At 36.4% G+C, this 24676-nt stretch overlaps 1 protein-coding gene across 1 annotated transcript in view; it reads right to left on the bottom strand.

Annotated features, from left to right (window-relative positions):
• Positions 1 to 4044: 4044 nt before the first annotated feature.
• SLC4A7 (solute carrier family 4 member 7) overlaps positions 4045 to 24676 on the bottom strand; it is a 75312-nt gene continuing 54680 nt past the window's right edge. Inside the window, exons 17-24 of the mRNA XM_044679460.1 lie at positions 22164 to 22325; positions 21791 to 22042; positions 19302 to 19370; positions 17335 to 17508; positions 14354 to 14485; positions 12436 to 12536; positions 6142 to 6249; positions 4045 to 4228 (exon numbers count right to left, since the gene is read on the bottom strand). Coding sequence (XP_044535395.1) covers positions 4147 to 4228; positions 6142 to 6249; positions 12436 to 12536; positions 14354 to 14485; positions 17335 to 17508; positions 19302 to 19370; positions 21791 to 22042; positions 22164 to 22325 — 1080 coding nt within the window. The 3' untranslated portion in view covers positions 4045 to 4146. The remainder of the gene's footprint in view (positions 4229 to 6141; positions 6250 to 12435; positions 12537 to 14353; positions 14486 to 17334; positions 17509 to 19301; positions 19371 to 21790; positions 22043 to 22163; positions 22326 to 24676) is intronic.

The following is a 24676-nucleotide window of genomic DNA, read 5'->3' as shown; positions in this document are numbered from 1 at the left end:
TTTACCTTGCATTGGATTTTATTACAAAAGAAAAAATGCTATTGTAATTATAAAAGTCATAAAAAAATTGGAACCGTACTGTGTAATTACACAAATTACCAAATAGTATATAAATGAATACTAAGATTCAATTCCTGTTCACTTTAATGTGCTGCACATTAGAAGACACCCCAACACAAAAAAACCATATACAAAGAATCAACAAAAGGAAAAACTGTTACAAATAAGTGAATCACTATTTTAATAAGTTTGACTAAAAAGAGGGGGGGGGGGAAAAGGGGGGAGGGGGGGAGAAACAATTAGGTGTTTAACTCAATACTCCAAGTCAGCATGTACTAATTTAATAAAAAGAATCTTTATTCCATTCAAACTAATGGTCTTCCTATAATTGACACTTATTTTAAAGGTTATCAAATAAAAGCACTTTATATTAAAATATCACTAGACAAATTTTGCATTTAGAACACTATTTCAGACTCCAAGTCCAAATGTACTTTCTAGAAAATAAATTATGGTTGGTATAAAACAAAAGATATTTTTCACATCTGTACTGTATACATGAGTAATTTAAAATGTTAAATTAACATAAAAAAGAAAATCAGAATCATCCTGGTATTAATGGCCTAAACATGTGAAGAAATCTGTGCATTTAAAAACTATTCACCATTTAATCTGCACATTTATTAAGAATTTATGTGCAGAATATAATCCATAGGAGCAAAGTCTTATACTACACCCTCAATTCAGATAGATGTTTAACAGAACTTTGAATCTGCCTCAAGAAAGGGTGAAAATTACTGTATATACATGTAAATGTGTTATGGAGCTTGACATCAAACACAGAAGAAATTTTCTGCTAATTGAATTGGCTGCTATTTTTGACTGGTACAGAAATATTCTTAAAATACTTGCATTATTAATGTATTTAAATTAAGTCTGACAGTTTTGCAAAGACCTGGCAAATATGAACATTTTGAACGTCTCTGCTTTTTACTTTCCTTAACAACATAAAAAACAAAAACAAATTTCCCCCAAACCCTCAATAGTTTAAAAGATTAAAAGATCAGAACTACCTCATACACACACCCCCCAAAAAAAACCCAAAAGGGAAAAATGTCTGATTGATTTCAACACAGCTAATAAAATACAGAATTGTCCTTTTATTATAAGTTCAGATAGTCAACGAAAGAATGAAACACCAGAAGAGTTAAACCTCAGTTGTTCAAAATCGGGTCTCATCATATTCTACACATCCATAAATAAACAAGAAAGGGAAGTGAGAGGAATGTCCTGAGGTGGCTCAAGCAGCCAGGTATATTCAGTAGCGCAAAGCTCCATCCCCTGGCAACCAATGGCATCAAGAAAGTGCTGGATTATTTCTTTTCATTTATTTTCCACATGGACTCGAGATTGGCTTAATTGTTTGCACCCTGAGGTAAATCAGTGCATAGTAATTACTACTACTCCGTTTACACCCATTAAGGCCACACTTTTTTCTACACAAAGGAAGTCATGTCCTTCACTGTCCTAGAATGTATATTATCCATGATTACTCTTTTTAAAACAGTGGAGGAGACAACATTTAAAATAAAAGAACGAGTAAATTACTTAAACATGGGTTACCCCTGGTCTCTTATGGAGTATTCATATCAGGTCATATTACATGTCAAAGTAGTTTAGAAGAAGCAGAAAATATTAACTCTGAAGAATACAGAAAAATTACGTTGAATGTCAAGTGTTTTGAAGTTCATGGTTTTTCTGGCACAAAGTAATTATTTTACATAATTAAACAAAATCACTAAAACACTATGATCCCAAGGTACTTTTCCCTTTAAATTTAAAAATCACCTCCTGTAAATTATCCTGGATTACGAACCCTCTGATGTCCCCTATCCAAGTTCAGAAGGCCATGAGGAAATCTTAGCACCCAACACAAGATGTTTTAAAAGTTTAAGAAAAATAGCAAATACTTGAGTCTCTGTAAATGATTATACAGTTGAAAATAAAGAGGAATTATTTCAATGGAAGCACAGGAAATCACAAGCACCATAGATACGGTTCTGTAAATCTGCTGGTAGAGTAATGAGCACTCTTCCCTTCTTCAGGAGGGCCAAAAAAGGCATGAGAGAATGCTGGCAACCTGGTTTTCAAAAGAAAAAAGCTAGGTTTCTAAACTTTTATTTGAGGTGGAAATTCTCCTCCTTAGTTTGCCGTATTGTGTAAAAACAGACAGCACAAAGAAAAGCATTTTTGTTCGTGCATTAAATATAAGTCAACCAATAAGCTTGAGATAGTCTGAAACGCCCTTTTACTCTTGGTTCTAAGGATCGCTGTGGGTCCCAATTCATACATTATTGGTAATGTGCTTCGAGTCCTACATGCTCTTCCTCCTTCTTGCAAAGAAATATCAGACTATCACATCAAGTGTCATTTTTGTGTCACTGCCATCAGTTTAGATAGTTCAATACAGATTTGGTTTTTGTGAATGATCTTCTTTCCAAATCAATTGCGCAACCCCATTCATCCAGTCCTACAGGTTTAGTAACAACAATATTTATTCATTTCAGGTTAGGAGTTAACTCTAAACAAAGAGAATATAAAAGATGGCCAAGAAAATTTACTAGCTTAGGTAAAAAGGAACTTAAAAGAAAAAGACAATGAAAAAAATAGTAATCCAAATCATAAATAGGCCTGTCATCAATAGTCTGAGCTTTACATAAAATGTTTAATTTCCTTGAAAAACACTAATATGGCAGTGTTTACTATCAAATTTGTGAAATTTTTCAAATGTATTCTTTCAGGGAATTAATCATACATGTAAGAAAGCCCCAACTATTTACATTAACACATTTACTCTACTGTATATGCATTACCTTAAAATTTTTGTACAGAATTTAATCTTTACACCAATCAAAATAAATAAAATGTTTAGAAACAAAACCAAGGTTAGCATTGTATTAAATATATTCTGTACAGTGGAAAGGATGGAAATGTAAACAGAAAATCCAAGGTAATTCTTAAGAGCCCAGAAAGTAATACTGATCATAAACCCATTCCAGAATTCTGTCTCCTGATTATTTAATCACACTTCTTTTTAAATGAAAAATAATCAAGAACTGAACCTGATACTAAACTAAAACATTCTAAGAAAAAGAGACCAAAAGATGCTTTATGGGATAAGAGAACATGTCCTTTACACATGCTTTCCATATTTTTTCAGTAAATTATATAGACATACAAAGAAGAGAATGGCTAACAGGCATATGATGCTCTACTATAATCACAAGGATTCATGAAAAAAATAAAGACTGCAACAAAGCCAAATATGTTTCAAACTACTCAAAACAGCTGTTTTAGAGTGTCTAAAAATGATCGTTATAAGTAGACAGAGTGGCTAAGACTGGTATGGGGGTAAAAGTGTATTTTAAAATCACCTATATTTTTACATAAGTATTACATTTGAAAACAGAGGATGGATTTTTTTTGTTATTGTTTTCTATAGCTTAAAAAAAAGTGACGGTTATAAATACAAAATTTCTAATAAATATTTCACATTAACCTCTATGGCTAAAAATCCATCTCTGAGAAATAGTGACATGGCCACCTGCATAAAGAACTCCACAAAACCAGAGGAAAACCAAGAAGCTACTTGTCATATAACAGGCATGCTACCTTTTGTTTCATAAAAACCAACAAAAAAGCTTCACTTTTTTTCCATGAAACTCAAAACAATAATTGGAGAAAAGGTGAAATTTTTAAATAACTCAGGTTAAAATTCACAGAGATCTCTCAATAATAAATATATGGACAAATATAAACTAAGATTGATTAACTTCTGGTACACATACAGATTTTTAAGGAAAAAAAAACACACTTAGGTTTTTCCCACATCTTCCTATTTCAAAACAGAAAAATAATTTTTCTAACAGAATAAATATTCAACTATGTACCTTGCTCACAAGAGACCCACCTCATTATATATATATATATATATATAAATACTTATATATATATACAGTCTCTACCATCCTCATAACATACAAGTCAAACACGTTTCAAACCAGGGGAGTCACACTTTGGTGGTATGGCAGCCAATAATAGTCTATACAAATACACAACACACACATAATTCTTCTTGGTTTAGTTCTATAATGAAGTTTCAGCATCCACATATTTCCTTGTAGGTTCATCTTCAAGATTTATTTTCACACTCACTGGTTTTTCTGGGCTATTTAAAACAAAGAATAATAATGAAGGGTTTAAAAATACAAATCCTTCGCAAAATGTAAAATTATCTTGAGGCTGCCATTATTGCTGTGAACTAATGATTGTCACTCTCATATTGGGTTAATTTTGTATTAGGCTAATTTAATAACAGTAAATCATAGTTGAAAGAGTAGTAGGCTGAAAAACTGTTAGAAACATTCAAGAATCTATTGTCATGTATATATGAATTGACCAGAATGAAGGAATTGAATTGAGTGCTTTGCTATTTTTTTAAAGATTTAAAAAAAGCTTACAACAAATTTTCTATTTGCCTGAGAAGAAACCCTCTAAAAATCCTTCAATATGTAAGTAGGTTTGATTAATATTTTTTGTTGGATTTTGGCACTCAGCAATATCATTTGACCTTGACTTAACAAATCTTTTAATAACTAAATCTCTACACTAAATGTTCAAAAAGTTATTTAATGAAAGGATTTAAAATATTACCATTGCTAACAAAGTCTGAAGAACTCTGAAAATATGATATCCAAGGTAAAAAAGAAGTAGTTGTTAGTCAAAATGAGGTCAACGTGGCAAGTCCTGTATATAGTTAGTCTATATGCATATATATTTTATGGTTTAAGGGACAGAAAGCAAAGTTTTAGAAATGTCCAAAGTGAATCACCTTGTAGAATATGGACCAGCGTAAAATATACACATACAAAAACCCAGCTTGTTTGGAGAGACATGGGACACTGCTCTCACATACATGTCAATAGTACAGCATATATTCACAGGGTATCAAATTACTAGCTGGATTAAAGGGACCTGCCACCACAATGTTAATAATTTTTTTTTTTAAAATGACTACAGGCTATAATATTCTGTGTCTGAGGTGTGACCAAAAATATTCCATTCCCCCTAAAAAGTGATTGAAGAATAAGGGAAAATTGTGATGAAGAGCAGACCTGGATGTGATCAAAGGCAAATACAAGATCTCAGATATTTGAAAAATCTCTAAGGGAAAACAAGAGGGAATCCCCCAGCATCAGAATTTAGTGTTTTTTGTTTGTTTGTTTGTTTTTTAATGAGGTAAATGTGCACTTACCTAGGAGTTCTCCCAGCAGGGTCAAGATGTTGACAGGAAGATGAGAGGAAAGGTGAAGAAGGAAAGATGAGCTGTAAAGAGCTAAGAGGAAGATGATTTCAGTAGTGCTTTCATAGAAGAGAGGAGGACTGAGAGATGGACTTGTCCAAAGTGGAAGAACTGGGACCAACAGCCCCCTCTAAGAGACTTAGGAACCGAGGAGGAGGAAAGGGAAAACAAAACCAAGAAAAGTGGAGCTAGAAGGAAAGGAATTTGGGATATGCCAGAGCAAACAAGCCAGCTGGGTGAAATTGAGTAAAAGATGGAAAATCCCTAAGAGCAGAGCCAAGAATAAAATCCACAGACTAGCAGGTCAGGGAGGCTGCCATGAGAGCAGCTATGGCCTCCCATGAGAGAGGGCTTAGAAAAGTAAAGACTCTACTTCTCACTGTCAGCCAAGAAAAGCAAGCGGAGGGAGACAGAATGGCAAGAGCTGTGATCCCTGGGAGAGGGAGGATATGGGTGATCTATAGCTTGATGCTACTGCACAACGTGAGAACATGCTGGTAATTACCTCATACTTCAACATTTTCACAGTGATCCCACAGTGGACAAGGAGCTATTTATTGCCAGAAAAGAAAATACCTGAAGGAGAGTCCCCAAGTCCCCTGGGATGGTAATATCAGAAATGACCCAGAGATAGCAGGAATGAGCACATGAAAGAGAACCTTTGAGGGTACGATGGCCCAAAGAGCACACACGCACACACTCTATCCTCAGAACCATGGCTGGAGTCCTGGTTCGAACGTGACATCAGAACACACAGGCAAGGACATGGTGATAGCTACCTCATGCTTGGCCTGGATGCTTTGGCGTTCTCGGTGCTCATGGCAAGGGCTCTCCACTGGGCGGTTTTGGCCATTTCATCTGATATGTTAACAACTGACGGATCAACACTAGAGAACAAACACACTTCTTGGTTAGCAGGCAATAAGTACCTGGCAAAATACAAAGGCTGTCACCTAGACTCTCTATGATGTTTGCTTCCATCAGAATCACAAGGAAAAAAGTCACCGATGCACTTACAAGTCTTAAGGAAATTTTAAAATATCTTCTCTATTCATGACCATAAAACTATTAAGATATCTAAATCCTATGTACCATGAAACAAACATGAGGTTTGTGATTAAATGAATTAATTTGGTCAAAAATAGTTATCCATATAATTTTTTAAATTAATAAGAATGACATTATTCTACAACTATACACAAAAGCTCACCACTGTCCTGTAAGGATATCAAAGCCTAGAAATTATGTTCCTAAATATAAAAAATGCTGCAGGTCACTTATGTCACTGTACTCTCTCCTGTTTGGGCTATTTTTAAAGCAATCTGTTCAGTGAGAGCCAGCAATTTAAGAAGTGCAGTGATCAATGACAATGTCCAGGAGGATAATCAAAACAGTGAATCCAGAGCAAATGAAAGCCCTTTAAGTATCATTTGGAGCAACTAAGGGAGAGAAGGGAGAAAACAGATCATGGCCATCTTCAAGACTGTACATGTGGAAGACAAACAAGGTTTGTTCTGCTATCACAAAGAGCAGAAGATGAAAAGAGGGAGGGAGAGGTTTGGTAAAAGGAACAATGTTCTAATATAACAATTCCAGATGGTCAATACAGAAATGGGCGGCTATGGGGGAGTGGAATCCAAGCAAATATTAGATAGCTGCTGTTGGTCATGCCATAAATGGAATTACTTTTCATATATGGTCAGATGGTCATTGCAGTTCATTTTAATTCTAAAAGCCCAAGGATCTGTTCAGGATAAGAATCACACTACACTATTCAAAGACAATATCAAGGAGGCATAGACCAAATTCTCAAACCGAAATATAGTCAATACAAAAGCCAAAATGGGCACAGGATTTACATATAAGGAGTATTACCAGAAGCAAATTAGGCAAGCATAGAGTAACTGGCAGACTATGGAAAAGGGAAGATTGTAGGAAACATACAAGATATAAAATGATCATTTTGATTATAGTAAATTTAAAAGGTGGCAAAGAATTGGAAATTGAAAGAGTATACATTAATTGGGGAATGGCTGAACAAATTATAGTCTATGATTGTAATGGAAAATACTACTGTGCTATAAGAAATGATGAGCAAGATGATGTCAGAAAACCTGAAGCAACACCAGCAGAACCAGGAGAACACTGTAAACAGTGACAGCAATATTGTACTATGACTGGCCATGAATGACTTAGCTATTCTAAGCAATACAATGATTCAAGACAACTCCAAAGAACTCAAGATGAAAACTGCTATCTACCTCCAAAGAATATATCTCCTTCCACAACATGACTAATATGGAAGTAAGTTTTAAGTAAATACTAACTCCTCCAGCCTTTAAAAGCCCTTTGTATTCTCACTGCATCCTCTCTTTCCAGATTTATTACATGTCCCCTCAAGCCTCATGAATACGGTTCCAACAAAACTAGCCTATCCCCATTCATGACATTGCATCTTCTATCTTCATACTTTTCCGTAAAGGTCATCCCCCCCATGCTAGGAAAATGCCTCCTTCTGCCCACTACTTTCAATGTCTAGCCTCTTTCCAAAGCTCAATGAAGGTGCCATGTTCTACAAGAAGCCCTTTCTTGATATCCTCATTCATTCCTTCTCTTCCCCCCCGACTCCGGCCAAATTTACTTGGTATTTACTTTATTTTGTATTTACTTATACTTATATATTGCCCACACTGTCTACCTACCCCACCCCAAACACATATACGCCATGTTATGTTCCAGAGGCAAACATTTTTGGTTATGTTTTCATGCTAGTGTCTGCCCTAAAAGGGTTCATGATCTCATCCCCTGAAAGTTACCTCCAATTAATGCTAACTGCAATCCATTTGTGCCTGCCTCTGGTGATTCATGAGCTTGACCCAAAGGAGCCACCCAACCTGCCTTGAGCCTTCCTCAGTTCTCCTGAAAGGATTCTAATAGATTCCTCTGGCTGTCCACCGGCCATCCTTCAACCTTGTCATATGAGCAGCTTCTGTCTTTCTTTCCTATCATAGGATTCCTAGAGATCCTTTACTTCCTTCTTCAAAGTTCCTCAATTCTTCTATGCTGTAGCTTGCTTATGCTCCATGCACTTTCCCACCATCTCTCAAGAGGATGGATATTCATCCACTTTTTTGGACTGCCATAGTCCATGCTTCACTACCACATAGGAGCACCAACAGGATATTGGCTTTGGGAAGATGTATCCTTATTTCTATGGTAAAAGAAGTCCTATTGACCTTTACAGTTCTCTGAAGGCAATGCAGCCTGCACTCTTCCTCCTCCTTTCCAAATGCATGTCATAATATGAGCAAAAGGCAGTCTTTATACATTTGGTAATGTCTTTTTGAATGGCCTAATTCTTAAGTAATTACAGATCTGTTTAATAAGGTTTGGTAACATTTAGGGGATTGATGCATTCAGCACATTGTCTACAAACAGGCATTCCGAAAGATCTCGCTTTCTGTAGAGTTCCTTATCTATTTGTCCTTTGAACCGGTTCTCCTCCATCATACCTGCGATAGTGCCACGTTTTATAATTTGCCTGACAATGATGATCAGAAAGGATCCCCGAGTTTGTACCCCAAAGAGATCATAGATAAACAGACTTGTACAAAAATATTTATAGCCGTGCTTTTTGGGGTGGCAAAAAACTGGAAAACGAGGGTATGCCTGTCAATTGGGGAATGGCTGAACAAACTGTGGTATATGCTAGTGATGGAATACTATTGCGCTCAAAGGAATAATAAACTGGAGGAATTCCATGTGAACTGGAAAGACCTCCAGGAATTGATGCAGAGTGAAAGGAGCAGAGCCAGGAGAACACTGTACACAGAGACAGATACACTGTGGTAAAATCGAATGTAATGGACTTCTGTACTAGTAGCAATGCAACGACCCAGGGCAGTTCTGAGGGATTTATGGAAAAGATGCTACCCACATTCAGAGGAAGAACTACAGGAGTGGAAACACAGAAGAAAAGCAAGTGCTTGAACACATGGGTTGAGGCGGACATGATTGGGGATGTAAACTCGAAACTACCACACCAATGCAACTATCAACAATTTGGAAATAAGTCTTGATCGATGACACATGTTAAAACCAGTGGAAATGCACATTGGCTATTTTGAGGGGGGAACGGGGGAATCAAGGGGAAAGCAAGAACATGAATCATGTAACCATGATAACTTCTAAAAAATAAAAATTATTAAAAAAAAAAAAAGAAAGAAAAGAAAGGATCCCTGAAGATTATTATTGCTGCCCTTCAGGAATTCTTTAATGATTCTGATGTCATAGTTGGGATTCAATTTGTTGGAAAAGGGTTTAAGGAGGTCTTTTGTTTTACAAAGTAAATGCTTTTTTATGATCTCACTATAAGTCCAATGAGATATATTTCCTATATCTTTCATTGAATGCTGAAATGGTCAAGATGTGTTCACTTGTCGATTATCACTTTGGAGGATACCCTCAATTTGATCAATATGATGTTCTTCTTTCTGTTAAAGCTATTGGCTAATAGAACAGGAATATCTTGAGATTGCCTTCTTGTATTGATAATCTTATTAAAAAAAAGTGCAGATACAACATGGAATGTATTGAACACAAGTTCTACCTTTTTTTTTTTTTTAAACCCTTGTACTTCGGTGTATTGTCTCATAGGTGGAAGAGTGGTAAGGGTGGGCAATGGGGGTCAAGTGGCTTGCCCAGGGTCACACAGCTGGGAAGTGGCTGAGGCCGGGTTTGAACCTAGGACCTCCTGTCTCTAGGCCTGGCTCTCACTCCACTGAGCTACCCAGCTGCCCCAGTTCTACCTTTTAAATTTGCCTCAAGGTTTTAGAAGACAGGCTGAACAAATTACTGAACCAGCAGGATTCTCACCCAAGCTAACACCAAACCCTTTTGGTAATGAAGCCAGTGATGCAGACTTATGATTCAAATAATCCTTTCAAACAAGAAAACGTTCAAAGAAAGAAAGAGCCTGAAGTCACAGTTATCTTCACTGCAATCAAAGAAATTGGTTATGACCTTTATGAGGGCTTGCCTACTCAGGAAGATTCCAAAAGCTAGAATTCATGCTACATAAACGATAGAAATAAAATCGACAAGGAGCTGAAACACAACAATTCAGTTGTTTAGAGAAGAAAAAGCAACAACTAATTCAAAGAGTGCTTTAACTAACTAGGCGAAAGATTCCAAGCTTGAGCCCTCACTACCAAGCACAGAGCACTAAAACTAGAAACTCTTTATCCAATCAAAAAAGTGTTTGAAATAACAGAAGGTGCAGAAGGTCTGGACCAAATGAATGACTTTGGATCTACTCTAACCAAAGTGATTTCTCAGCTCTGAATGGCAAAAGCACATAAGATAGTTAACAAGTAACTTTTAATGTTCACACAGAATCACACCAAGAATATATTCTGAAAGGGACCACAAGTCTTCTAGCCTAGACTGTACGCAGACAAGAAGCCCTTTTTTATCCTACCAAAACAAGGAGCGAATATTTGTTGAGAGCTTTCTTTCCACATGCTAGATACCAGGTCTGACTCTGGGGATTCAAAGAGAGAAAAGAAACCCAAGGGGGCTTATAGTCTGGCTACAGGCAAAGTCCTAGCGACACGGATGCATGTGTGCAACAGGCCCAGAGTGTTCTGGCAGCAAGTCTGGGTCAGGAGCTAGAAGCTAGAGGAATTAGTAAATCAGAGTTAAGGAGTCCATGCCCAGGTCCAGGGGCAGCCAATGCACAGGCACAGAAGGAGATTTAGTGGTATGTCCCAAAGAGGGGAATGAAAAAAGCTAGAAAGGAAGGGCAGGGGCAGGCCGTCAAGGACTTGAATTGAAGACCTCTGATGACAGGACAACAGACTACCAACCTTTTAAAATGAGTAGGAATTTACATTGGAGCTCAAGGAGACATAGTGTATTGTAGGCTTGCATCACAAAATACGTATAACGAAACATCAAAACCAAAAGCATTCAACACTAAAAATCCTATTGAAAAATTTTTCAGTTTCTTGGAATCAGCAAGCATTAAAAACACTGGCTCACAAGCAACTATAGAGCCTTGAAGACAATAATCATTCCTGAAAAGTATATTTTTTGTTTTAATTAGCCAAAATCTGCCTTCTTAGCTTCCATCTCAGCTCACCTCCCCACACCAACAACATAAGCCAAACAAAACCTACAGAACATAGTTTGTCTATCCAAACAACCTTCCACACACTCTCTCATTTAGCCCTCAGAGGCCTTTTTCCCTCTCTCTCACAAAGTGGCTAGCAGCATGTTCTATCACCAGAAGACTATTCTTGAGGAATGAGCTACTTAAAGCTTTTAAAGAAAGACAAGCCAGTAAGGAGAATGATTATGTCAAGGGCACAAGGCGATTCTGAGTCTCCATAAGGAGTCTAAGCATCTCCAAGACAAAAACATTTGCAAAAAGACCAAATAAATAACTAAAAAGCCCAGCCTGAGAGGTAAAGCATTGAATGCCTCAACTAAAGCTTCTCTTCCCACTCTAGTTTTGGACTTTGAAAGAGCTCTTCCACTGTCTCTACTGTCTCTACGCTGCAGACTATCCTTACAAGACACCACTGGCATGGCATGATCCAGAGCAACCCCCTGGAGTCATTCAACTTAATAGCTCATGGGCCTTTTTTAAAGGAATAGTAAATAGCTTTAATTGGTTGAATAAGTTCCACTTGAAAGGAATGTTTAAAAACTGATTAAACAATCATTTACTAAGCACTTACTGTGTATCATGCACTATTCTTAGTTTTGGAGAAACAAATACAAGAAAAAAAAAAAGAGAGAGAGAAAACATTCTTGTCTCTAGGAACTTCCATTCTCATTAGGGGAGACAATATGGCTCATACAGAACAGATAAAAGGTGTATAGGGAGGGAGAACATGAGTGCCTGGGATGGTCAGGAAAGGGGTGCTTCCTCTCCCATACCTTGCCTCCTCTAAACTTCTATATCCCTGGTCAAGGCCCTGCCCTTCTTCTCATCTCTCAGGTGAAATCTGTAGCCTAAGGTGCCAGGGACAGGAACTGCCTTCTTTCAAAATGAAGCCCACTCCTACCTGTACTTGAGGGCCTTCACTGGAATCTGCAGGAGGCTCCCTCTTTCAAACGGAAGGTGCACAGTGTCACTGTCATCGGCGTGAAGCAACCGTTCAGCCTCCTGGTGGTAGAGAGCAAATTACATTTGTTTTCTTTCTAACCTTACCTTCCTGCTCCCCCGGAACACCATCCAGGATTAGAGACCGCATTGCTGTTCATTTCAAAGGGAGATCTCCTACATCCAAGAGTCTCTAATTAGAAAACAAGATTACCCAACTTTGCAAACAAAATGTTAATACAGTTACGACCCAAATACTTCTTTCAAAGTGAGCTTCCTAAAAGATGTCAAAAGCACAGGCTGCATGACTGAGGGAAGTCTGAACCAATGTAAAATGAACTTAGAAAAGACTGAACAAATTAAAGTACAAAAGAATGTAGATAATGTAATAGGTGATTTCTATATTATATGCAGGGTTGAGTGGCCCCTGTTTCTAGTTGAATTTTATACCACTAATCTGTAAAAATCTGTACCAAACAGTTAAAACACTTTTGTTAACGTTTTCTTCTATTAAGAAATAAAAATCCCAAGATATCAACTTTATTAAAAAAGTGTCCCACCAAATATGCCTATTCAAGGTTCTTCTAATCACATTTTTTTACAACAAAATTTGATTTTTTGCAAATAAAAAAACATACAGGCTAAGATAATTCTTTTAAAAATGAATTTTCACCACCCAAAAATAGACAAACCCCCAATTAAAAAAAAACTTATTAAATTATAGAAGATGTAGGTCAAAACTCAATCTTTATTTCTTTTATTTTTGTGAAATTATATGAAACCATTTAAGTGTTTTAAATGTTCTTTTCTTCTTATGCATTGTCCTAAACTTTACAAAATAAAAATAAGGTAAAGTAACATTACTCAAAGTCCAAATTAAAATAAATTGTCTTGATTCTTAAAAAGTTGTAGTGAAAACGTATTGGTTATGAGAAGACAGAGACAAGGAAAAAAGATAGGGAGTAGAGAGTATCACAATGTTAGCTACATAACCATGGCCCTGATGAATCTAATAAAAATAAGAAAAAACGGACTTCTATTGGAGAAAAGCAATTTAAATTATGCGATAGGAATACCAATATATGGTGCCTTTCTGAAGAAAATAAGAACTTTAACTTTAAAAAATGTTATGGGGGCAGCGAGGTGGCTCAGGGGATTCAGAGGTAGGCCTGGCGATGAAAGGTTCTGGGTTCAAATCTGGACTCAGACATGTTCTAGCTGTGTGACTAGACAAGCTACTTAACCCCCACTGCCTAGCCCTTCTGGCTCTTCTGCCTTGGAATGAATACATAGTATTGATTCTAAGATGGAAGATGAGGATTTTTAAAAATGTTAAGATGATCATTCAAATTACACTAGGATACCATTTCCATTAAATAAATGCTACTGAAAAATAAAACAAATTTTAGCCACTTCAGTTGCAGAGAAATCAGCATTAACAATAATAGTTTGTTTCAGATAATTAGCAAAAATATTAGTGATTAAGGTAATGTGGTACAATGCTGATATAAGTATTTAAATTATCTGATAGGCTTTTAAAATTATAATCCTAAAATGATCATGCAACTGAAAATAACTTGAACAAGAATGTAGTTTCTAAAAATTTAGCAACTAAAATCAAATATAACACCAAGTATGAAAACAAAGCTTTATTCTTTTTAGCAGGAATAAATATATATTGCTCCTGAATACAGAGTTACTAAAAAAGCTATGCAATGGCCACTAAGACTCAGTTTGGATTAGTCCTTCTGACAGCAACTAACCAAAAAAGTTTCCTATCAACTGTAGTTGCTGTGGCTAGTTTTAAAAATAAGTGAATTCTAAGCTGACCATTTCTCAGAATATTTTAAACCTTTAAACCTCTCAGTTATTTTACATACCTCCTTCTCCTTCTTCTGTTTGTCATCTTCTTTCTTTTTTTTACTTTCAGGCATGAGATCATCAAGCCAGCTCAGTTCTCGTTTTGTAAAACATAAGTCCATTAGTTTGCGTATAAATACCAAGGCAAGAACCTTAAAAAAAAAGACAACTAATCATCTTTTGAAGTCACAAACTGTTCCAAATAAAACAAAATTAAATGATCAAAAACAAAAACAAAGCCAATAAATTCAAATATAAATGTTTTAGCCTTCACAAAGAAAAAGTATCCATTATGTGTTTGGAATAATCACTGGCCTTTACAAGTCACTGAAAAGTATGTCATGTGGAATGAAAAGGTATTAAGCTTCTGATAGCCTCTGTTCATTTTTTAATTGTCCACTGCTCCTCCCCTTCCTCCTTCCCTCCCTCCTGCATTACTATGAAGTTACACTGAAGTGGATAGACCAAATCATTTTAGGTCTCCATTATTGTATTTTTGGGTAGATGGATGTCTATTAAGCCTTTTTCACCTTGTGTAGAAAGCAAGACATCAACACTGAGCAGGAACCCTAAATGTGGCTATTTCTTTCTCAAGCAGTCAAGCTCCACCAATTTCCATGTCCTCTTATTCTCCCAAAGGACCATTCTCTTATAAGCAATGCCTGAACAAGTATTGAGCATAGTGGCACTGGGCTAAGGACTGAGGATACAAAGAAAGACAAAGAATCTATGCCCTCAAGGAACTCAAAATCTAAAGGAGGAGGCAATAAGTGAGTCAGAAAGCCCTGAAATGAAGAGGGGCTAGAGAGGGAAGGCTTCCTAGGAAGAGGAATTTCCATGGAGATTTAAAGGAAGCCAGGGAAGACAAGAGTTGGAGTGGAGGAAAGAGAGCATTCTAGGCAGGGGGAAAGTCAGAGAAAATGCCCAGAGCAAAGAGATGAAGTGTCTTGTTCATAAAACAGCCAGGAGGCCAGGGTCACTAGATCAGAAATAACTATTGGGGAATCCGATGAAAAAAAAGACTGGAAAAGTCAAAGAGGGCTCATTCTGAAGGCCATCAGGGTGCTTGCTTTGGCAGCACATGTAATAAAATATGAATGCCATCAAGGCATTTTGCATTTGTTCCTGAAGGTAGTAAGAACCCACAAGAGTTGAATGAGTAAGGGGACGATCCTGGTCAGACCTGGACTTTAGGAAAATCACTTTGGTGTCTAAATGGATTGGAGTGGGGAAAGACTTGAGGTAGGCATTCCCACCAGCAGCTACTGCAATAGTTCAGGCATGAGGGGATGAGGGCCTGCACCAAAGGGGTGGTAGTATCAGAGAAGGAGAAACATTGAAGTTGTAGGGCAGAATCAATAGGCCTGTAAACAGCTTGGTGAGGGATGGGGGGGAGCCCAGGCTATGAGCCAGAGGGCCGAGGAGTATGGGGATACACTCTACAGTAATTGCAAAGCTAGAATGGCCCCATCACTGAGATATCATTGGTCTCTGCTTCATTTTTTTTTTTAAATTTTAAACCCTTAACTTCTGTGTATTGACTTATAGGTGGAAGATTGGTAAGGGTAGGCAATGGGGGGGGGGGGGGGGGGGGTCAAGTGACTTGCCCAGGGTCACACAGCTGGGAAGTGTCTGAGGCCGGATTTGAACCTAGGACCTCCTGTCTCTAGGCCTGGCTCTCAATCCACTGAGCTACCCAGCTGCCCCATGGTCTCTGCTTCATTTTAATTAAAATCTGCTAGAATTACTCAACAGAATAAGATGCAAAGTACTTAGTTCTGATAAGTTCACCAGGGCTGATCCACCCAACCATCTTTAAGATTACATTTAAAATAGGGAAGTTAGGTGGCTCAGTGGACCCAGAACCAGGCTTGGAATTGGGAGAATCTGGGTCCAAATCTGGCCTCAGACACTTCCCTGTTGTGTGCCCCTGGGCAAGTCACTTAACTCCAATGTCCAGCCCTTGTTACTCTTTGGCCTTAGAGTTGGCACTTAATATTGATTCTAAGACAGAATATAAGGACCTTAAAATTAAAAAAAGATCTCATTAGAGCACACTGGATATTCATCAGCTATCACCCTGCCCCCTTCCTCTTGTCAAACTTCTAGTTTATCTTTTCCAACCACAAATTTCTTGGATGACAACTCCCTATATCTTGATTCTCCTTCATAATTTCTTGTTATTTATAATTTTCAACTCTGTCATACTCATTATGAGCCAAGCCTATCATGGACATAGGCTATTAAAGCTAATAAAAAGGACTTTGCAGTTTTCCACATATAAGTTAGCAAGCTATATCTTTCTCCCGTTTCAGCTCACTTGTCCATTTGCAATGTCTTTCCAAGATTCAAACACTACCAGAAGAATTCTACAGAGTGTGTCCATCCAATTTGTTTTTCTACATACATGGACTTTAAACTTTTGAGTGATTATGGCTCTCATTTAGAAGGCTCTATAAGTTTCCCAGGATTGATGAAATGTCACCAGTACAAAGAAACATGTGGAAAACTAGAAAAACCATTTATAAGAAATCTCTCTTAGCCCAGGATTGTTCTCCATAAGAGAATCTAAGAGTTCCTCCCTCATAAGAGAAGTAAATACCTGTGGTCAAATACCTTTGGTGCCATACTTTGATGACCTTATTTGTGTGCACCTTTGCACTGAAGGAACCAAGGATCAAAATATATTTAATCAGAAGAGTCTTATCTAGTTCTCACTAGAATTTCTCTACCTCTTCATCCTCTGTATCAGAGGCTAGCTTAAAAACAGCTGCTACTATTTTCATGATAGTCCTTTTTTTCCATAAGTCTCAAAAAGAAAATTATTACTTGAGAAGGAAAAATGAAAAAGTATTGACTCCATATTTCCAAATCACCCAAATAAAAGACTTAACTGATTCTTTCCTCAAAATCAATAATGCACAATAATGAACAATGATCACTTGATAAATTGTTTTGGAAAAAGGTGGGGGGGGAGAGGGGGAAGAGAAGGATAGTTTACCATCATAGGAAAAACAACTGCAGCAGCTGAGGCTTTTATCACCCACAAAAGAACCAAACAGGTGAGCTGAATGACTGTGAAGATGTGGACCTTCCAAAGCGGGACATAACGCAGATATATCAGGTCTGGCTGGTGTTTAGCAGGCATTCCAAATAATTTGATACGGTCAAAAAACTAGGAGCCAAAAAAATCAAAAAGAAAAACATTAAACCAAAATTCTATTTATGCTCTTTTAAAAAAGGTTACTTTAATACTTTGAAGCTATAACATAACAGGGGCAGGTATAGGGACAGGACCTGGGATTTAATTAGGATACAGTTACCAGGTATAGAAACTTTCCCTTCCAAGGCTGGTAGGTCACCACCTTCTCTACCATCTACAGCTTCAAGGAGCTCAGTTCACTAACGAGTTAAATAACTTGCTCAGTCTCACACACAATGTATAGGATTTGACCCCAAGTTGTCTTCCTGAATTTGAAGCTACCTTCTATCATTTTGTACTATGGCAAGCAACAAGTTTAAACTAAAATTTCTCTGGCATTTCCCACAGTATGCAAAGGTAGAAGAGATGCAAGTTAGCATCTAGGAATGAATGCCATGTAAAGTGATACACTACTTTAATTCCTATCACTTATTTCCATTGGACTGAAGCCCCAAACCACAGTTTATGTAATTTTAACTTCGAATAGTGCATTCAAAAACATGAGACCCCTAATTGGGATCTGGCTATATTTGAGCAAAGTACTTTTAAATCTATTCAATACAAAGTAATGGGGATAATTTGCAATTATTCAATTTCATTTACTTAAATGAACAAGACCCCCTTAATCGGAAAATATAATGTGCTGCCACTACCCTTAGTCCACTTTAGAGAGAATATAATTAAATGCCTATAAAAAATCGTTTAACCCCAACTTCTAATTTCTCATCATAAAACAAGAAAATTATACTTAAAAGAGCTGTACAGTCCCTTCCAGCTATAAAATTCTGTCCATTAAATGAATCAGATGTCATTTTTTATTCTTCACTTAACAATATGTTTAACCTAAAAGGCTAAAGAGCCCAGAAGAGAAGTCAAAAATTGAAAACTCATCCAGTGATAACATCAAGCTAAAAACAGCTCCTTCAAAAATGGTGTCAATGCAAAGATTAGTGTTTTTTTAAAAACACACATATATCTACTTTTAAAAACTAAAAATTAAAACAGCTGATCAATGCTTTTTTCCAGAGTTTAAGCAACAGCTTTTATATATGAAAACTGTTGAGTATAGCTTGTAAAGTAGTGAATGGCCAAAAAAAAAAAAAAAAAAACCATTTGAATGTTTATTTCATAAATAAGAAATTCCTAAAAACCCACCAAGGGTTGTGCAAAATAAACAAATGCTATCAAGATCTCAACTTCTATCAGCAAGACTCCTGCAAATTAAAAGGAAGTCCCAGATATCTAACTTTCCTCCTAATATCCAGATTATCCCTACTCCTCTCCCTCCCTCAGCATCAACTCTGCTAAGAACAGAAAGAATCCTGGACTCTTGAGTCAGAATAATCCTGGGTTTGATCCTGCCTCTGACATTTAGGGGCTTTGTAACTCTTGGCAAATCACTTAATCTTTTGGAGCCTCCACGGCCTCATCTATAACATGAGGGTGAAAATAAACATGGTATTTATTTACCTCACAAAGTTGGTGTGGGGAATCAAATGAAAGCATTCATGTACAGTGCTTTGTAAACTTTAAAGTGCTACATAGATAGATATTATTTTCACTGGCTTTACTGAAGGAGAGGTTAGGTCTCGATGCCTGGGAAAATAAGTTGTAATAAAGCAATCACTGTAATAACACTGGCTTTTCAAGCTATGACATAAGGAAAAACAGACTTGCCCAAAGGGACACAGAATCACTACCATTTTAAAGACAATCTTTTAAAATAGAAAATATTGCAATAAAAAAATTTTTAACATCAAACTTGCCTGAATGCCTTTTAGTGAAGAAACTCCCATATAAAGAAAGACACCGTAGAGAACTGGCATTGGAATAAACTGTAAGTCAAATGATCACAATCAGAATTCACTCTGGAAACAGTGTAATGTAACAGAGGAGCACAGAGTGATAAGGACAATGGACACCAACACACAAAAGAATAAGATAAATTGTCTTGGACAAAAGACCAGGAGACCTAATGGTGACTCAAAATCCTACTTCGTAAGAGAAGCCCATTTTAACAAAGAATCTGCTAGAAAATCTCAAGTTCTTAAGTAGCTGAAATTCTCTTAATGATCCTGACGATGAAAGTGAGTTACTGACATTCTTAGTGACAAATTTTCCCACATATGGTGATTCATCAGGCTTAAGGTTATGTATGAAGAATAAGTGAAAATAAGATTAGCTTCAGAATTAGCATACTTTGGTTTGGGTCTTGGCTTTATGACCTTAGTAACTCATGTGGACTTTACTAAAAGGCTCTGTACCCTCAACTATACAATAAGCAGGCTGAAAAAGAAGGGTCTCTTCAGTCCCATCCAGTGATAAATTATATAATTAAAATGCAGGATATGATAAAGTACATCCTTTCTAAAGAACTGGCTATCTGTTTAATAAATCACAATAAAACAAACTCCAAATTATCATTTTATATTTGGGTAATTATTGAATTTTAAAAATTCTTTTTTCAACTCCAAATTATAATTAAATAACCAATATTAGAATACCAATCTGAAATGGAATTAATATCCAAACATTCTCATAATAAAAAATTTAAGTATATTTTTGAAAATTTAAAATTTACACAAAAATAATTTTATTATTACAATCATTTAAAATTATTTGTGCTTTAGGAAGTTACTTAATCTTTTTATGGTTTCTCTACAACAGGAATGATTGAAGTGGGAGAGAAGTTTTAAAATGCACACTTCTCCAGGATGATATTTAATACTGAAAAACAATTTAAACCTTCAACATTTAAAATAAGGTGATATTCTCTGATATTAAAAATTGTGCATTATTCAAGGGTGGAAGATACATATAGGAAAAGCTTCAATTTGCAGGAAGAAAAGCTATGAGTATTTATTCAGGTGAATAGCAGATATAAACTCAGGACTTCCCAAGTACAGGCTTAGATTGTGCCTTCTAGCTACCTTAGCAACGCTGAAATCGTGGGCCTATGTAACAAGAAGGAAAAGAGCATCTATGACATCCAATTTGGGGCGTCCAAGAAGCAGTTAAGAGATCAGAGAGTAGGACTAGCTATTCAGATCTGGGAATCATCAGTGTAGAGAACCATGGGAGCTGATGAGATTCACCAAATGAGCTAGCACAGGAAGAAAAGAAGAGTCACCAAGAATGAGCCCTAAAAATAAGAGGAAAACAAAGAGGCAAATGACAGTTCATAGGAGAAATGAAGGTGGACCAGGGCTGAGAGAAAGGCCATTATATCTGGCAACTAAGAGAACGTTGGTAATTGGTGAGAGAAGTTTCATTTCAATCCTAAAGCTGGCTGCCAGATTACAGAGGAGTTAAGGAAAAGAAAATGGGCAACTTTTCAAAAAGTTTAGCAGAGGAGAGGTGAGAAAGCAATCAAACCCAGCAGGAATGATCCATTCAGATGAGGGATTTTTTAGGAACAGGAAAGACATGGGCATGTTCTAGGGAATAAGAAAGGAGCGAGAAGAATGGGAATGAAGAGAGAACAGTGAGGATGATACTGGGAGTAATTTTCTAGAGAACTTAGGAGGTTGTGGGATCAGGTGTTGAAACATCCTTAGTCTTTTGCTATTGATATCAATAAAAATATACATTTTATTAGATAAGTTTATAATAAATTAAGACTAAATAAAGCTTCATATCAGCATTCTGATTTCCTACAATCTCATTAATCCATTTTATAACTTCTAATTAGTCTTCATGACACCTTTTCTTAACACTATTTAGTATCAGAGTACTTTCATTATCCATTTTTTAAAATTATTTTTCACATAACCAAATTTAGTTTTCCCATATTTGTGCAATATTGTCTACATTTTTATAAAGAGCTCTGGGTTTCATAGGTAGCTTTTCCATAGGTGAGTTAAAAGAGGAACAGACAAAAAAAATCTCATTAGATACAAGGTGCAGAAATGGCTTGTGATAAGAACCACTAGGAATGTTTTTAACTCAAATCAATGTGATCCTAGGTACACAGAATTACTTAAACGATTTTTAGGTATATTCTCGATCTTTAGGCAAACATACAGAGAAAATTAAATAACAGTTTTTAAGATCATATTCTAGACTTAATAAGAAGACTCCTATCAATTAAACAAAATTCTAAACAATTTCAAAGTTAGTAACTCTCAATAACATTCTTTGAAATTAAAATGATTTTAGTTATTTTAAGCTTATTTTAATTGGGCCATTTTTGTACCACTAAACATGAGCTTCAACCTTAAAACAGTGTTTTTAATAGAATGAAAAATTATCTTACCTTTAATACAGAAGTCATGAACACAGACAGGCCCATCAGAACAAAAATTAGTAAGCCTGTAACTCGCTGCTCCCGAATTCCCAAAAACTTGGGTTGTTCTCCTGGAGCAGAACATTCAGATTCAACTTTTAAGCTGTTCACGTGACTTATGGACAATACTGTTGCAGCCACAAACCATGGTAGACCCATAACTGAGCAAACTCCCAACATAACACCAACCATGAGCAAATCAAGATGATATCCAGCTCCTTTCTGTAAAGTCAAGCAAATATTCCTCATAAAGTGTTCACATTCACAGTTTGTGTAAGAAATATTTAATAAACCCATATTTATGCCAGTCATTATGAAAATACAAAAAGAAAATTTAAATTACCTTCAATTTATGTTCCTTTCGATTGATGATGACTGCTGTGATTTGCTGATCCATGAAAATAAGAATAGTACACAGTAGGGCTGGAACAGCAGCTATTAATAATGTCCACCATGGATTATCACCCAGTGGGCATATGATCCAACCTCTGTCTTTGTGAGTAGGCTGGGGGAGGGGAGGAGAAACATTTAAATAAAAGTCAAAAAGATTTGTTTCCTTCCTCTAACTTATAGAAGCTATGCAAGCGCTCCATATTTAACAAATGTCTGTCAGAAAAAAAGGCTCAAAGAACTTGGTTAGATCTTAACTCTCATGAAAACTGGGGTTTTTGTCTGAGAGGACTCTATTTTGGAAGAGTAAGTACTATAATGGGCCTAAACCAGAACCTCAAATTGTCCAATACATAGCATAAAAGTCACTCGATTTAAGTTCTAGAACCCAAGTGTGAATCCCAGTTCTGCTGGTTGATCTGTATGACCTCAGGCAAATCACTCAACAGGTAAGTCTGTTTCCTCATATGTCAAAATTAAGAGAAGTTAACTAGATGATCTCTGAGATCCTTCTCTAACGCAGTCCAATGATCCATCCTGCAGAAGTGACAAAGATCAGGAAGGGGCAGTGCCACTTCCTACTGCAGCAGCTACTAAACCCTTGAGCTTGATCACCTCCCTTTCGTGTTGCAGGAATAGTAAAAGTGTATTCACAGAGCTTTGGGCTCCAATTCTGGGAATTCTGAGTAAGTATAGACACATCTATGGATACAGGCTTTCATTTCCTAAAAGTTTCGTGGAAATAGCTTTTCCTCTTTAAAAATAATAGCAATTACAAACTAGGAAGTATTTTTGCTTATTTTCATGATCTCCAAAAAGATTTCACTGTCTAACCTGACTCCAACAATCAACATTATAATGCTGATGTGCTTGCAAACATTTTATACTTATACAATAAAGAGCTTTTATTTTAGAACTGTTCCTTGGCTTATCTCTCTAAATATAAGCTCCTTAAGGCCAACCCTCCAAGGAAATACCCTAGTATCATGTCATATGTTAGAAGGGAGTTCTGGTCTGAGTTAGAATATGACCTTGGTTTTGTCCTTCAATACTTTCATCAAGTAAATGTTTTATAATACTGTTATTGATTAGGTGCTAATAGACCCTGATGAAGCTATAATGCTCCATGACGGAAGGGTCTGGATCTAATTCAAATTTTCACTCATAGAGGTTTTCAATGCTTTATACATAACAGGTGTTATGACAAACTTATCATTTTCTGAATTAACTCTCATTTTACAGACTAAAAAATAACATTATATAGCAGTGTAGTCATTGAAAAAAAAACAACAGTAGATTTAAAATCTAAGGACCAGAGATGAAGTCTTGGCTCTGCTATTTGCTAACTGTATGGCCTTGAGAAGTCATTTAAACAGAGGCCCAGATGAAAGTATTTGTAAAATGAGGAACTGGACTTTGTGGACTATAAGGACCTTTCTAGTTCTAAATCTGTGGCCTTCTGAGTTTATTTTTCCCAAGGTCATATATGCTATTAGCAACCACACACATTCTTAATGTTAATAAAAATAATTGCTAGCATTTCTAAATTTTTAAGACTTAAAAAGCACTTTAAAGCTTAGAAAGCAGAAGCTCGCATACAGACCCCACTTTCCTGTCCTAGAGGTATAATTGATCCTCCAAAACAATCCTGAGAAATAGGTGCTATTACTGCCCTATTTTACAGATGAGGAAATTGAGCCTAGAAGAGGTTAAATTATTTGGACAATAACCAAGAATTTGAGACAGGATTTAAATTTAGGTCTTTCTGCCTCTAAATCTGACAGACTATCTCCTACAAAATTTAGCTGCCACAGATAGACCTAACTGGCAAATAGTGTTTTCTTGCCAAATGAATAGTTATCTATTTTAAGGCATTCTTTAAAAAAAAAATCACTTAGTATAATGAAAGGCCAATTAAATAAGTGAAAATGCTAGAAAGAAACATTTAAAAATTTAACTTCACATCAAATTAAACCCTTTTTATATCAACTGAGAAAATATAGTTTGAAATAAATAATTAAAATACATCAGAATACACCCCCCCCCCGAAGAGAACAATAAGCACTTGCTACAATATTAGCCACAAGGCACTGTGTTAGACAGAATCATTTCCTAGGATAAGCCTACAACTGAAATCCAGTGTTCGAAATTAATTGTCATCTTAATTCCAAAAAGGCATGTTTCAACTCTTTCAAAGTACCCTCACAGTCTTCTGGTGGGAATTCTCTTGCAGGAGCATGTACACACAGATCTCACTTTCCTGTCCTAGAAGGACTCTGGGAATTCAGTTCCTCTAGAAATTAACTTTACTAACTCCTTGTTCAATAAGAAACCTTTAAATGATTTTAATGATTTCACAGGCACAAATGAAGAGTCTGTTCTGAGCAAGGTGCTGGGGACTGGTGCAAGAATCTCAGACAGCCCTCACCTCCAGAAGCCAAAACCCCATGGGGGGGGGGGGGGGGG

The sequence above is a fragment of the Gracilinanus agilis genome, chromosome 5, assembly GCF_016433145.1.
Source record: "Gracilinanus agilis isolate LMUSP501 chromosome 5, AgileGrace, whole genome shotgun sequence".
Taxonomy (NCBI): domain Eukaryota; kingdom Metazoa; phylum Chordata; class Mammalia; order Didelphimorphia; family Didelphidae; genus Gracilinanus; species Gracilinanus agilis.
This window is presented reverse-complemented; position numbering and strand designations above follow the sequence as displayed.